This window comes from Neolamprologus brichardi, chromosome 18 (assembly GCF_056152115.1).
Source record: "Neolamprologus brichardi isolate AB-2024 chromosome 18, ASM5615211v1, whole genome shotgun sequence".
In the NCBI taxonomy this organism is placed as follows: Eukaryota; Metazoa; Chordata; class Actinopteri; order Cichliformes; family Cichlidae; genus Neolamprologus; species Neolamprologus brichardi.
The window spans coordinates 4,825,175-4,840,699 of record NC_142121.1 but is presented as its reverse complement, the minus strand read 5'-3'; the positions used below and the strand labels follow the sequence as shown (position 1 = coordinate 4,840,699).

The window sequence follows — 15,525 nt, the reverse complement described above, 5'->3', positions numbered from 1 at the left end:
TTCAGCAGAAATTTCTGCTTCTTCACCTGTTTTCAGCAGAATTTTCAGTTTCTTCTCCGCCTACAACTTTTTGCAACTTTTCAACCTTTTCAGCTTTTTTCAGCAGACATCTTCAGCATTAAGGCATCCACACAGCATTTTTGCAGGAAATGCAAATTTTTCTAGTTTTGTTTTACTTTTCAGGTAAAATCATGTTCACGTTGACCTTTAAGAGTTAAAGAACATCTCGTGACATGTTTGCATAATACACAGCAGAGTTTAAACGTGTCATATTGTGCAACACCAAAACAATTTTGGGGTAAAATAGTTCAAGGAAGTGCTAATATTCAGAGGGAAAAAATGCATATTTGTGAGAATATGAAGGTGTGCATTTGCAAAAGTCACATTAAAATGTGTCCCAGCAAAGTCCCAGCAGCTTAACATAGTTTGTCCATTAGTTGTGCTGTATTACCCGCACTTTATGAATAAAAGATTTACAAGTGAACAGAATTAAAAAGAGGCAGGCCGTTTCTTTTTCTATAACATTACCATTTAACAGACAGTCGCTCACAGAAGAACAACAGAGCCAAACAAAGCGGCCGACATAAATCAAACCCAGATCCTCCTCTCCCTTTGTTCCTGCTACTAGAGACTGCAGATTACTGCAGCGAGTGATTTCAGCTACATCTCTCCATGAAAAGACCGATCTTACGGGCACTTAGTGCAGCTGCCTGCTCCAGGAACCAAGCTGTCGTCCATTGATAGAGAAACTGGGCCCAGCGAGGGCCGCCGGGGGTTAATCCGATTAGGGAGGGAGGAAAATGAGATATGGGACGCGGTCTCAGGCGACTGTGACGGTGGGGAAATATCACGGTGCAATGGGGGTACGGGAGTACACACTGCCTGTTGATATGGTGTGTGTGTGTGTTGGCTGAGTGACAGTGTTGGATCCTCAGCACTGAGGCACTAATGAGATTTTTTGGGGGAAATGTAAACTTGTCAGGGTGACGTGGATGTCACTTATGAGCAGGTTAATTAACAGGGAAACATCCATTACATGCCGAACACGTGCACATGCAATACAAAGACAAGCACACAAACCACTGGTGTCTCTCCAGGAATTCAGTTTTCAGGCTGGAAAAGCCCCAGACTTACCAACAAGTACATTTACTCATCTAAAAATAATTAACAGCATGCTTGTGGACATGCTGCCTCTTGAACTCTCTTCCCAGGTGGCACTCCTGCCTAAATGAGAGTATTTTAAGTAACACATTTATATATTAATAGAACACATAAAAGATGCATATCTATGAAAATATCCCAGCTCAACGATGTGGACTGTTGCTGGAACCATTGCTAATAAGGGAGCAGCTGAAAGAAGAAGAAGTGCAAGTGCCTAAAGTTAAGTCTCCTGCTGAGTGCTACATGGCAGGAAGAGCAACTTCTGAACACATCCCAACCTTATCCTCTCATTTTATAACACTGGTGAGCATTAACAACCATAAACCTGACCAAACAGGAGGTAGGTACAACTGTGGACCCCTCTGAAACCTTACGCCATAACTTTGTGTGCACATCCCTAGAAATGTAACTACATGTTGTGTCAGTACAGCCTGCAACTATCCTCAGTACTGTCGACTTCCTTATATCCATTTCTGGCTACTGTTTTGGAACAATTTTTGAATTCATCAGCAAGAGAATAAAAGTAATCGCCTGAATATAAGGACTTGCATATGTCATCAGACTCCTAGAGCAAAACTGGTTGTGAGGAAATGCACAGAGAAGTGGAATAACTGGATGGACAAATATGTTTGCCTTCGACACAAAAACAAAAGCAAAAAAAAGAACAAAGAACAAAAAGTGGCAGCATTTCATTTGTTTCTATCATCGTCTGCACTGCATATACAATACCGGAACACAACTAAGTGGTAATTAACACATAAATCACCATGCCAAAGCACGAATGTTGGTTATGGTGTCGTCAACTTTTGTAGATTACTTTATGGGCTATCCAAAGATTCACCAGAGAAATCAGCTGTCACATTTTATACTTTAGAGCCAGAGCCTGAATCTGGGTGGTAAGGGTTAGAGTTAAGTTGTTGAATGAGAAACTCCCTAAAGTCACTTCCAATCTGTAGGCAGTGGCGGTCCTAGCCTGTTTGGCACCCTGGGCGAACACTCCCTCTGGCGCCCCCCCCACAATAAAGTTTACTTTGACTTCAGCAGCAAGCAGGCGCACCGAGGGCTCTCGCGCTCACTTTTTGTGTATAGAATTTCGAAAAAACATTGGTGCAAATTATAACTCATTATTATAATGTCTGGTGTTTTCGTGTTTGTTGGTTTGTTTTTATTTTGTTTTATTTTGCGAGTTGGTTATTAGATGTTGCTCCAGCCGGCCAGAGAATCCCCCACCGCCCCGCCCGCTGGTCTCTGCGCCGCAAGCAGCAGGCGCACCTCATAAACGAAGGGCGCCTTTACTCCCAGGAAATGGGCGATAGAAAACTGATCGGTGCCTATGCCATTCCCAATATGCGCTGGCTGACGTCGGGGCAGCATGAGTATGAGCATTTTTTTGTTTTTTTGCCGATGCCCGTGATGCCGCCCCCCACCACGATGCCGCCCCGGGCAACCACCCGTGTCTCCCGTATCTAAAACCGCTACTGTCTGTAGGACTAAATACTAAAATTTAGTTTACCCTTATTTCTTTCATAGTAGATTCAATGTAACATGAATGTGTTTTTCCACTGTATTTATATAAAATAAATAAATACACTTAATCTAAAGAAAGAAATCTAAAATGTTCCTGTGAAGTGCAGCTATCCAGGCTCATTCAGGCATTCATACAAAACTCACACATATAAGTTGCAGAAAGCAGCTCTTTGTGAATCTCTACAGTGGACACGCTGATCTATGTTTACATAAAACAACTAAGCCCACACAGAAATGATGCCACACAAGCTCCAAGTGAAAAACACGCAAATATACAGACCACACAAAAGACACGCCCTCCTTTTATTAAACAACCTCCAACATGAGCCGCACATGCTCAGAACGCGCAGCCTCGTGTACAAGCGCACACATTTGCATCCCAGTAAAACGGGCGACTAATCCTTTTTAATCATTACTATGCTAATTAGTGCAACAAAGGCCTCGCTAAGCCTCGCCGCGTTTTGATTCTTGCTGCTGGGGCCTTTGGGGAGCGCTGCTTACCGGCCCAGGTCAGGCCCGTGGAGAAAACTAAGCAGTAGGAGAAGAAAGCAGAGCCACATCTTTTCTAGGAAATTAAATTTAAGGCGGTTAAAAAAGCAAGACATAAGTCTAAGACAATAGTCTGGACATGTGCTGAATGAAAAGAGCTGCAGGCCTCCTCGATGTAAATCTCACTGCGAGAGGCAGCAGGACAAAGTGGACAAATCCCTCTGAGGGAGATGGAATTGATTTAACAGTTTACAGGCAGTCACAGCAGCAGGGACGCCTCCGTGGTTCAGTGGAGAGTATGGTCTCAGGGTTAGAAGGTCTGCAGAGGCCATTCAGGCTGAATGCTTTATAGGAGATTTCAAAAAAGGTCTTCCAACCAATAAGTATGCGGCGAGTCACGAACAGCTGTGTAAATCTGGTAAAAGGTGGCAGACAGCCAAAACAAAAGAGAAACCAAAAAACAAAACATGTTTCTCTCAGTCTTTTAAAATCTGTTACAAATACGTTAGTAAAAAGTACCGTAATTGTCAGGCTATAAGCCGCTACTTTTTGCACAAGCTTTGAACCCTGCGGCTTTTAGTCGGGTGCAGCTTTTCTATGGATTGAACATGATTTTTGTGATATCGTAAGAGGATTTGTTTTGTTTGTTCGGCTGTTGTACGGCACTATGTTGCCTGGCGGAAGGATCGGGGTTCAAGAGTGGTATGTTGGTCACATATCCATCCGCCAGGCAACATAGTGCCGTACAAGTAGCGCGAAAAACAAACTTCAAAGTAGCGCTACGCGTTCAGAGGGAGGCGTGGATGACGAGCGGCGATAAACTTGCAAAAAGCAAGTTATGCTCAACTCCACCAGTGGATTCTGACAGCGTGGAAAAGTGTGAAAACATCCACGATCACCAACGGATTTCGAAGGGCTGGACTGCTGCATGATGGAGAGGAGGACACCGCCACGGCCCTTCAGAGGGTGTTCGACTCTGACACTGACAACGAGGATTTCTTTGGTTTTGAAACTGACAACAAAGGAGAGAAGCTGAGAGTGGATGACGAAGCCATCCTGAGCCTGTTCGTTTCGACACTGGAGAAGAGGACTTTGGTGGTTTTAGTGCGCAGGAAGAAGAGAAAGATGGTGGTGAATGACTGACTTTTCTTCTTGTTAAAGCCGTGTCACTGCACCTGAGCCTAAAAGGTAGGCCGAATTAGGGCTGGGCGATATATCGAGGTTTTTTTTTTAAAATATCGATATATTTTTATACAAGATATAAGATGTGACAATATCTTTTATATCGATATAGTCTATGTTACGTTATAATTATAGTTGTGGAGCCACAAGTTTGCCTCTCTTTTGTCCGCTTTTGTCTTTACGCAACGTTACTCGGCCTCGCCTCTCCTTCACTGAACACAACTCCCCCTCCCTCCCCCATTGCTTCACCTGCAGGCAGCGCCAAGATGGACACGGCAAATCTCCGTTGACGAGGTACTACGCATCACCCCGTGCGTGGGGCTGGACGGCGTCAACGTGTTAACGAGCTAACCACGCTAACAAGCTAACCACGCTAACAAGCTAACCACGCTAACGAGCTAACGCTATGTACGGCCTAAAATCCTTTCATTCTCTCAAAAATCGACAGCGCGCCTTATGTATGAATTCTGGTTGTGCTTGATGACCGCAAACCAATTTTATGTGGTACACAGCGCTCAGCAATCTGTCAAAAAATGTTTTAGTACGACTTTGGTAAGCTACGGAGCTGCACCGGCTTGATGGATTGTCAGAGCATTACGGCTACCGAGGAGCCTCGCGGAGTGATGCGTACTGTGCTTCAACGTAATATTACCGTATTGTGTGTGTATAAGGGCAATAAATGGCACCTGTTAAGAGACATGGTTACAAAGAGGATTTCAAACTCCAGGCTGTCAGTCACACAGTAGAAGTTGGGAACAGAGCAGCTGTGAAATCTGTCTTTGTTACTATGCTCTGCGTCTTTTAGTTTACATTTTGATTGCACAATTGTGAGCTCTTTGTTATGCACAAAAACAACATAGTTTTCTTTTATTTATGGAGCATTATTATTTAATAAATGCTCAATTTATTTTTGAGTAGTTTTTTTCATGCTTTTCGTGTCATGCTTTGACTAAGAACTCTTTTTGTTCTTACCTTGTGGCTTTAAAAAAAAAAATCAAGATATATATCTTATATCGCCATCCAGCTAAAAAAATATCGAGATATGAATTTTGGGTCATATCGCCCAGCCCTAGGCCGAATCTATTTTTCTGGTGTGCTGTAGGTTATTGTTATGTACTACATTTGTTACTCATTTATGAAGCACAGTACATGTTTCGTACTTGTACATATACCTAAAAAGTTATGCAAATATGTACCCCTAACTTGTTTTTCAAAATATTAATAAAAGGGGTGTGTCTCCAAACAGCCATCTCTTTCCTGACAATTCCCTTTGTGCATATTCTCTTACATATGATAAGTCAACATTGAAACACCTGCGGCTTTTAGTCAGGTGTGGCTAATGTGTGTACGAAATTGGATTTTCCCCTGATTTTAGCTCGTGCGGCTAATAGTCAGGTGTGCTTTGTAGTCCGGGAAATACGGTATATGAAATAAAGCAACCACTGCTATTTATAGTAGATGAATGGATATTTTTGATGACTAAATAATCTCCAATAATCTTTTGGGTAATCGAAATGTTGTTGTTCTGAAGCATAAACCATTATGAATCCATTTCATCTGCTTTGATGCAGATGAAAATGATAACAGGTGCACTGGAGAGGCAACAACAAGAAAACCCCAGAAAACGAATGGCTCGACAGGCGATGGCTACACACCACTCTCTATTTTTGCTTTTTGTTTGCGTCCTCGTCACTGCTGGTAAAGCGAGATGGTATCTGCAGCCCACTCGGCTTGAACGGGTAATCCAGCTCCTCCAGGACGGCTCATCTATATGTGCTGCCATAAGAAGGTTTGCCGGGTCAGCACGAGATACCAGGAGATGGACTGCTACATGAGGAAAGGTGGAAAAGGCCACAGAAGTTCAGCAGCCCAGCAGCTCTTTTGTGCTATATATGTGTCGTGAGTCCATCTCATCTGCTCTGATGCAAATGAAAGCAGATAAAATATATGTGTGCACTGACACCTGTAGTCATAGAAAGGCTCCATATAAGCACCGGTCCAGTCTATTGTTATTCCTGTGACTGTAATAACATTTGTTACCCTCAGTGTGTATTTTATTTTATTTTTAGCTAAATAGCTAATTTTACTTGAAAATAATGAACAGAGTTGAAAACTGTCATTAGCATGAAAATAGGTTTTTAAATGGGCTACATGTAGTGGAGGGATCCATTAAATATTCCACCTCACCGCTCTAACGGGGTATTCACAATTCAGTTTCCTGTGCCATCGCTGGTCCTGGATGGACACTGACACACATACTAATGACCACTCATCCGTTCGTCTGTCCACCCACGACCGCACTTATCCTTCACTGCTGTCACCTCCTGCAGCATCACACGGTCATGCTGTGATTAGCGATCTGTATCCCCCATCTGTCATTTCCCCTCAAAACACAGACACACACACACACACACACACACCCTGGCAGTAGGTATATTCTTCCTGATCCGGTGTAGTGGAAGCAGGGAACATTAGACTGAAGACTGGATTCAATAATTGTTGGATTCTATGCTTCAGGTGCTCTGGACCTCAATATCACACACTCACACGCACACACACACACTTCATAGAGCTGAGTTTCTACGGTGTATGAAGTCAAATTAAGCCTTGAGGGGAACACAGAGCAGCCAAAATGGATTGGCATCCCCCCAGCGGTGATGTTCAGTCTGCACCCAATCATATTCCAAGTTAGCAAAGAGAATACAGAACAACCGGTATGGAGCCAGATACAATCAGGAGCTCAGACAGGGAAAAAGTCAATTACGCCACAGAGAACTGAGCAGAAGGCAAATAATTCACTGCTGACAGAGAGGGAATGCAAACCTGTAAGTAAAGACTGAGTTATTGTATAAAATATAATTGTATTGGAGAGCCTTAAACATAAAAGATGTTTGGAACGGTATCGTTTCATCTTTTAAGACCAAGTTTAAACTAACCCAATAAACAGCAAGACTTATATGTTCAAAAGGACCTTATTGGACAACAATATAACCTGGACTGAATCTGGACCTGGATCAATTCTTGAGCCAAAGGCCCAAGACTTCTATTTAATGATCCACACAAATGCAGAGATCTCAAATGAGACGAAATTATCAGGAGTTTAAGAAGAAAAGAAACAATGATGACTTAACCTTATATTCCTGAAAATGTGAGAAATCTGTTCTTCTTCACGAATCACTGTTTACCCAATCCACCAGGACCCTGAATAAGTGCAGTCCTGAGTTTAAAGTGCTTTCCTATACCAGCGTAACTAACTGCTGCCTGCTCCACTCCGTGTGCAGGAGAGACCGGCTATAAAGTGTGGCAACAGGGAAAAACCTGGCTTACACTCTTTCTGGATGTTCTGCACTAATGAGCACAACAGCAAATGCAATGTGTTGCTCACCTTGGTCTTGCCCAGCTGCCACTCTGCACTGCTGCTGTCATATTGGCAGAGCAGCTGGACGCAGCACCCTCTGGGGTCTTCTGAATTCAACAAACCACGCATCAGCACCTTGTACCTGAAGAAGTAAAAGCAGGGGTCAAGGGTTTTTGCAGGATTTTTAATGATTGCTTTGTTGATGACCCTGCGCCTGTTTTGGGGTCTGACATTTTTGGTAGAGCAGTGCGGGCTTATGTGTGATTGCACAGCGCAGTGGGTACAAACCTCGAGCAGAAGTCCTGAATAGTTCTCCGGACAGGGAAGCCGGTGCGTCGAATCTTGACTGTTTCCAACATGCCGGAATACCTGAGCTGGTTCAGAACCACCGTCTGGTCAAAATGATCAGGCATCTTTGAAGAAAAACGGGAAACATATTCAGATGAATGTCGCTGTGTTCAAGTAAAAGTAATATTGTCTCGAAAATCAAGCACAAACATCAACAGCGTCCTGCATCAACAGCGTCCTGCAGCAACAGCTAACGATTTTCATTCTTTGACGACAGAACGCTTTAACAACACAGCGCACATCTATTGATGTTCCCCTACAAATCGCTCAATGCTGCTTTCATAACACTGTTACAACAATATTAACAATGTGAATCGCCTTTCACATTGCGACCTTACCACTCGGCATGGTGCTGGATGGCGGAGATATAATGCTTTTCACAGCAGTTTTGATTGATTTTGCTTTCTGACTTATTTTCTGTGTGTTTGCAGCATCGTGGGATTTTGATGTATTTTGTTGTGTTTCACTGAGTTGGTCGTTGCTTTGTGAGTGTGGCTGGCAAAAAACGTTCAGAAAGAGTAGCAACACATCACATTTGAACACCATGCCAACCAGATGGCAAAACAGCTGATGCACATAAGCTTGCTAAAGCTTAGTTCTAAAGTGTTACCTTAGTATAATGTGTTTGGTTAGCTGTAGGTAAGTAAGGCAAGTGCACACTTACAGATAGCTTTATGAATTCTACACAATAGATTGCAACACAAACTGCACACCGAAAAATGCTTTAGCTCAACTTAAAGAAACACAGTGGCTTTCTAAAATTTGGATATTTCACATATCAGAGATAACGTGCTTGCTCTACACACAAGCATAATTGTTTCTGGACATGCTTTTTTCCCCCCATTCTTTTGGCAAAAGTCTTGTTCTGGGTTTTACAGGGTCGTCATACTAGAGTAAAACTATGACGTCAACTCCCTTGTGATTAGGAAGGCAATTGTCCAGGTCCAGGCAATTGTCTCACCCCAACCGGTCGCAGCAGATGGCCGCCGCCCCTCCCTGAGCCTGGTTCTGCCGGAGGTTTCTTCCTGTTAAAAGGGAGTTTTTCCTTCCCACTGTCGCCAAAGTGCTGCTCATAGGGGGTCATGTGATTGTTGGGTTTTTCTCTGTATCTATGAAGCGCCTTGAGGCGACTTTTGTTGTGATTTGGCGCTATATAAATAAAATTGAATTGAATTGAATTGAATCCTCTGGTGAAAGAGTAGCAACACATCACATTTGAACACCATGCCAACCAGATGGCAAAACAGCCGATGCACATAAGCTCGCTAAAGCTTAGTTCTAAAGTGTTACCTTGGTATAATGTGTTTGGTTAGCTGTAGGTAAGTAAGGCAAGTGCACACTTACAGATAGCTTTATGAATTCTACACAATAGACTGCAACACAAACTGCACCCCCATTCTTTTGGCTCAGACGTTTATACAAGTCTTGTTCTGGGTCGTCATACTAGAGTAAAACTATGACGTCAACTCCCTTGTGATTAAGAAGGCAACTGTCCAGGTCCTCTGGTGAGAGGCAACCTGTCTCCAACCAATCACAGTCCGACTAAAATTACTCTCAGATTATCCAATGTTTGCAAATACCTGCCTTCAAACGTCTAAATGCAGACAGGTTACTAACACGTTACAATCAGTCTGTGTAGATGAGTGCATCTCCTTGCAGTTTGGGTCTTGACTCAGCTGTTTGCCCAATGGCTGCATTCTGGTTATGCTCCTATATAAAAGCACGGTTGCCAAGCATCTACATCATTTTGTAGTTAAACTGCAGTCCTGTATTAACCACCCAACTATTTTTCAGAGTTTCAGGCTGGTCTGAAACTGGAATTTCTGTGTATATAGATGCAAACAATTTCAGATTTTCACTAATTTATCAAAGGTAATGGCCATATTATCACTAACACATGCATTTCTACCTTCACTCCATTCAATGGCAAACTGATAGCAGATGAACTCCATCTTACTGATGTTTTATCACCATTTTAATGCACTAAAGTCGCTTAGAAGGCATAAAATGACTGCAAGTAGTCGCAGACTTGGTCCCCAAATTCAGAGCAACCATTTCAAAGGGTCAAAGGTTCATTGCACACGGTTACACGAACTTTTATTCATGCTGTAATTTCCAACTACTGTTTTTATAGTATGACTATAACACACTTTACCAGTACGGTACTGTACCATGAAGGGGTGTGTGTGTGTTACTCACATCTAAGTTATTTGCTAGCAGATAAAATTGACCAAAGTTTCATGATGTTCAGAAAAAACAGACATTTTTAAGTCCATGCCTTCAAAATTCAAACATCTATATGGATAAACTGAAGTGCAGGTTAGAAAAAATACATACATTTGATTTCTGGAAGATTTGTCCCCTGTGAAAAGCACCTTGTTATATCACAGACATGGCAACATTATCATCCACTGCAGTCACGTTTCACTTTGCGTCACAAATGCAGCTCCTTTGACTTTGGTTATCTGCCTCTTCAGAAGCTGCATGTTGTTAGATTGTGTACAGCGATCTTATCACAGCTCATTTGTTTGAAACAGCAGTCTACTGATACAAACTCAGTTGATGTGAGAACAGAAAAAGGAGCAAAACTAGGCAATGAAAGAAGCTAAAAATCCCCAAGAATGAATCCTGGATAACTGAAACAATCCACCCATATCACATGACGTCTGCAGCTAAGCCTCATGAAACGTCAGTCCCTTTAAACTCTCATGTACACGCATCCAACTGCATACCAGCCATTCAAAAGTCTGAACTCCGAGACAAAGAAATGTGTCTGACAGCAGCAGCCAGCAACAAACCAATCCCTCCCCTCTCCAAAAACACACTTGGCTCTGAGATACCATTACTACTTACAGAAGTGCATTCAGAGAAAGCCATTTTCCCGGGAGCCCTCTCACCCTGTAACCTCGGTGGGCGTAGAGGGGGACTCCAAATAAGAGGGTGCTTTCATACTCGATCGTAATGCCCCCTTTATTCAGCGACCGGCTCCCCTGATAGCCCGCTGATAGTCCATTTGAGCAGTTGAGATGAAGGCAGGCCAATTCACCACCAGATCTTGACTGAATGATTGAATGGCGCCCTTTTTACTGCCACTGGTTGCAGAGTGCACCTTATTAGCATAATTTGCATTTGCATACGGCCAGGCTGTGGAGGTACAAAGCCGAGCGGTGTCGGGAAGCTGCCCTCTGCCTCCTGGCTTTCTTTGGCCCCGCTATCGCTTCCTCTTCTTGCTCAGCTTTTGGCTGCTTCTGGGATGTCAAATGCAGCTTTGTCTGGATGCTCCTCTGTCTTGTTCTTGTCTGTTCTCTTTGATTTTTAAGAAGTTCCAATATGTTTCCACTGGCATTTTTTTTTCCACCAATCAGAAAGAAGGTCAGAGAGAGACTTTCCTACTTTATTCATCACATTTTCTGTTTTAGAAAGACTCATTTTTTCCTTTGTAGTCAGTATTTTTAGTGCTGAATGTAAGCAAGGAGAGGAGATAATAGATCAGGTGAAATGATATCCCTACAGAGGAAAATACACCAGGCTCTCACACACACACAAAATCATGTGAAAGCATTTGACACATGAATAAAGCCTTTAGGTCTCAAAAATAGGACTAGTGTCTGGACATTTTCACATAAACAAATTATGCTTGGTATAATTGTTTGGAAAATTCTCCCATTTTTCCCTCTCTGGAGCCAGGAGCCGACTGTTTTTATTACTAAATCAACTTTAATACATGGCCAAACACATGTGGCCATCCCTTGTATATGAGGCTGGTCTCATCCCAGTCTGAGGCTGGCTTTTATGCTTTTATGCTTTTATGCTTTAGATTTAACAAAGGAGAAATGTACCTAATTTCGCTTGGATATAAAATAAATCATTCACTAAACATCAATTTTAAACATGAGAAGGCTGCCAAGTTCTAAGGATACATGTTTTGGGGAGAGTTACCAAGAATCTAACAATCCATCAGCCCAGAACAATAAAAGTGACATAAATCAGCTGTCAGGGGAAGGCTGAGCATCCCAAGCCTCCAAAGGTGCATGACAACAAAAGCCTGAAGAGTAACTTTCTCAGCCCAACTTTCCAGCTAAAAGATCCCAAACTCGGAGCATTCAGCTGGACAAAAGGAGTCGTGGTAGTCGGCTCCCGAGGGGGTTGGGAACTGGCGGGGGTTAAAACAGCAAACAAGGAAAAACAACCAAACTCAGGATGAGCTGGCCATCCTTCAATCCCAGTGAGAATGACCAGAGAGCGACTGCTCCATCATTTTTTTAACAGTCCTCAGGATAAGTGCAGTAAAAGTCACAAAACCACTATGTGGCTAAGATATGGATATTTGAAGCTGAAACAGAACGCACAGCAGGAACAATTTGCAGCTGTGCTGAAGCCTGAGATGTCAAAATGTCCTTTCTCGCCTTCATGAACAACTTTTGTTTCTTTTTAAAAAAATATCAAATTAATGACAGTATGAGATCTGACGTTTACTTTGATAGAACAAAGGAACCGTTACCTACTGGCTCATAGTTAAAGTTTAGTGTTTAAAAGGTTAATCTCTATAAACAGACACAAATGAACATGCAGAATATGATGTTGGAAGCTTCTGGTTTTCCTGATAAGATAAGATAACCTTTATTAGTCCCACGCATGGGAAATGAGTTTTGTTACAGCAGTGCAAAGGTGCATAGAAAAATGAGAGAAAAACACTGGAATAAGATATCAATAAGATACTGTACACGATAGAATAGAATAAAATACAAGACAATACTATATACAATCGAATAAAATAGAATACAAATGCTATATACAATATGAGTACAATACAACGATGTACCCAGGTTCTGTTGACTTTTAGTACTTGCAGGTACAGCGTCTGCAATGGTTCCATTGAGCTGAAATGATAAATCTAAATGTTTGGTGAGCCCAGGGTGTGAGTCAGGTGGACACCTGATGGGACCCAGAGTGAGAAAAGGTTTGTTGTTAATCCAAGTTTGTTTTTAGGTAATAAATTAAACTCTCATTTTGACAAAAATGTTGGGTTTCTCGAATATTTATGAAAAAAAAGGAAGAACCTTAAAGTATGGCTGTAGTACATGTTTAACTGTGTTGCTCTGATATAAAGCTGCAGTTCATTGGCCACAGGCAGCAGTAATTGAATGATGAGCATCATTACTCAGAAAGTATAAAAATAGGACAGAGAAAGACTGTAGCTGCTGTTGTAGTCTTTGCTGTAGTCTGCACTTCAAAGTCCAGATTCTTCTGATTAATCAGCGAATTTCTCTAAATCTAAACCAAAGCTTCTAACAGCTTATTTTGTCCACAATCCAAAAGCATTCAATGTACAGTGGCTTTAAAGCAAGCAATCCAAATGTATCTGAAGCCTTTCCATCTTTGCAAAGATCAACATTCCTGCTCTACTGAGAGGCCTGAAGGCGTCAAGAGCCCCAAAACCTCTCTTTGTCAGAAGGCTCTTTTCCTGTGAGCATCCAGGTCAGCCTGTGGGAGCCAGCTGGATTATCACTCACTGCTCAGTGGGGGCTCCTCCAAAGAGTTTTCGGGGAATCCCCGGAACAATGTTTTCACTCACAGGTGGACATAAATCCAGCCTAAATCCCCGACCCTGCTGGACCCCGACCCTGTTAAACCCACTTTGAAGAAGGATTGTTGTGGGTTTGGATTTCTTGGTAATATCAACGGCACGAAAAAGGTAATGCAACTGAAATTAAACTAATAAAACAACTTTTCCACTGGTGGCTCATCTTTGGCAAATCCTCTTTTGGAAAATATCTGTGCTGATATTTGAACAACACTTCTTAACCCTCTCTCATGTGAGTATCAGTTTTAATGAACCCTGAACCTGAGATCCAGCAAATAGGTCTGAGCTGTATAAGAGCCCTGATATACTTCAAAAAAAGAGAAACCATCAATAAACCAGTAAAAAAAAGTGTAGCCTGATGCAGAAGACATTTCAATTATCAGTTAATCCATCAATTAGTTCACTGGGTGAGCGCCCGGTCAATGCATCGTCTGAAAGCAGTGTTAAAAGGCCAAAATCTCATGGTGAGATCATTTGTTTGGTCTAAAATCCAAAAGGACTCATTAAGGACTCACATTAAGTAACACCAAACAAGAGAAAACACATCTACAAAGTGACGTCCGACCTTAGTGTCTTTAAAAAATGTCAATTGTGTAGAAAAGGCAAACTAAAGAGTCAGCTAGTCAGAGTCACGCTACAAGTGCATTCTTGGCAAACACACACAGTCGTTTTCCTCTTCATCATTCTGCCATTAACTAAATCAAACCTCACCATTGTTTTGCCCTTGAACGTTGATTCTAACAATCATCACGCACTCTTGCCTCTCCAGTGTCGCTTGCCCTCAAAATGCACCGTGCATCACTCAGGGACTAACAGCCTTCAAGTCCAATTAATGAGACGACAAACAGAAAACATCAGAAGGGCGATGTGTTCCTCCAGTGCACGGCTTTATGAAGTTACAGAGGAATAACGACACTGACGGGAATAATTCTGGCATTTAAATGGATTAAGGAATGCATGCTTGCATCTTTTTCTGGACAGAGTCATAACTAATATGCTCACAGATACTTGGAGAACACAGATCAGCTTAAACAGATTCACACGTTTGTACCCAAACTTTAGAAATGTATAGATTGATTCTAATTGCTCCTGCACCCCACTGCCTGATTCAATTGGTTAAGTCTGTAGTTAAAAAACAAGTTTAGATATTAAAATACAAGAATTGATGTCAAACATTGAACCCATGTGTCCCTGGATAATATAATTTATTTGTCTGCAAAAAGTGGAAATGAAATCTGCCTGAAACGCCTGAGACCTGCTTTGTGCATCTGTCATGTAGCCACACACACACCGATGCATCGCCCCTCATACCACAGCACTAAAACCCACCGCTTGACATTTAATCCCCGTGCAACAAGCAAGTACTTGAACGCACCACTTCCCATTCAAAGCCTGCATCGTGGTCTCACCTTGCATCGTAGCTCCTCCGCGCCGCAATCTTTCAGGGTTTTTCAGATTAAAGGCAATTGACAGAAAACTTCCCAAAGCTGCCGTCCGTCTCCCCGTCTCTCTCCTCAGACACACACATGCACACTCTGCCAACACAGACTCTAACAAAGGCTTTCAATCCCCACAACTCCACTCCCCCCTTTTTTTTCTGTGTGAGTGGAGAGAGGGAGGGCCATGGTTGCCATGGTGATGCATCTCCTGCTGAGGCTAATTTGTGCGGGCCACTTGTCGGGCCTGACGGAGTGTGTGTGTGTGTGTGTGTGTGTGTGTGTGTGTGTGTGTGTGTGTGTGTGTGTGAAGGGGAGAGAGTGAGGGAGAGAGAGCAGGCTGTTTACTTTCAAACATGCTGGTGACTTTTGTGTCCGCTCAGCGCTGAGATGCTGCCTCAGACTGGATCGTTGGTACGACAGAGGCCCCAAAGGCTCTG

At 42.6% G+C, this 15,525-nt stretch overlaps 1 protein-coding gene across 1 annotated transcript in view; it reads right to left on the bottom strand.

The window, feature by feature from the left end:
• myo10 (myosin X) overlaps positions 1–15,525 on the bottom strand; it is a 163,300-nt gene that overhangs the window by 17,844 nt on the left and 129,931 nt on the right. Inside the window, exons 20-21 of the mRNA XM_087831244.1 lie at positions 8,006–8,130; positions 7,745–7,859 (exon numbers count right to left, since the gene is read on the bottom strand). Coding sequence (XP_087687370.1) covers positions 7,745–7,859; positions 8,006–8,130 — 240 coding nt within the window. The remainder of the gene's footprint in view (positions 1–7,744; positions 7,860–8,005; positions 8,131–15,525) is intronic.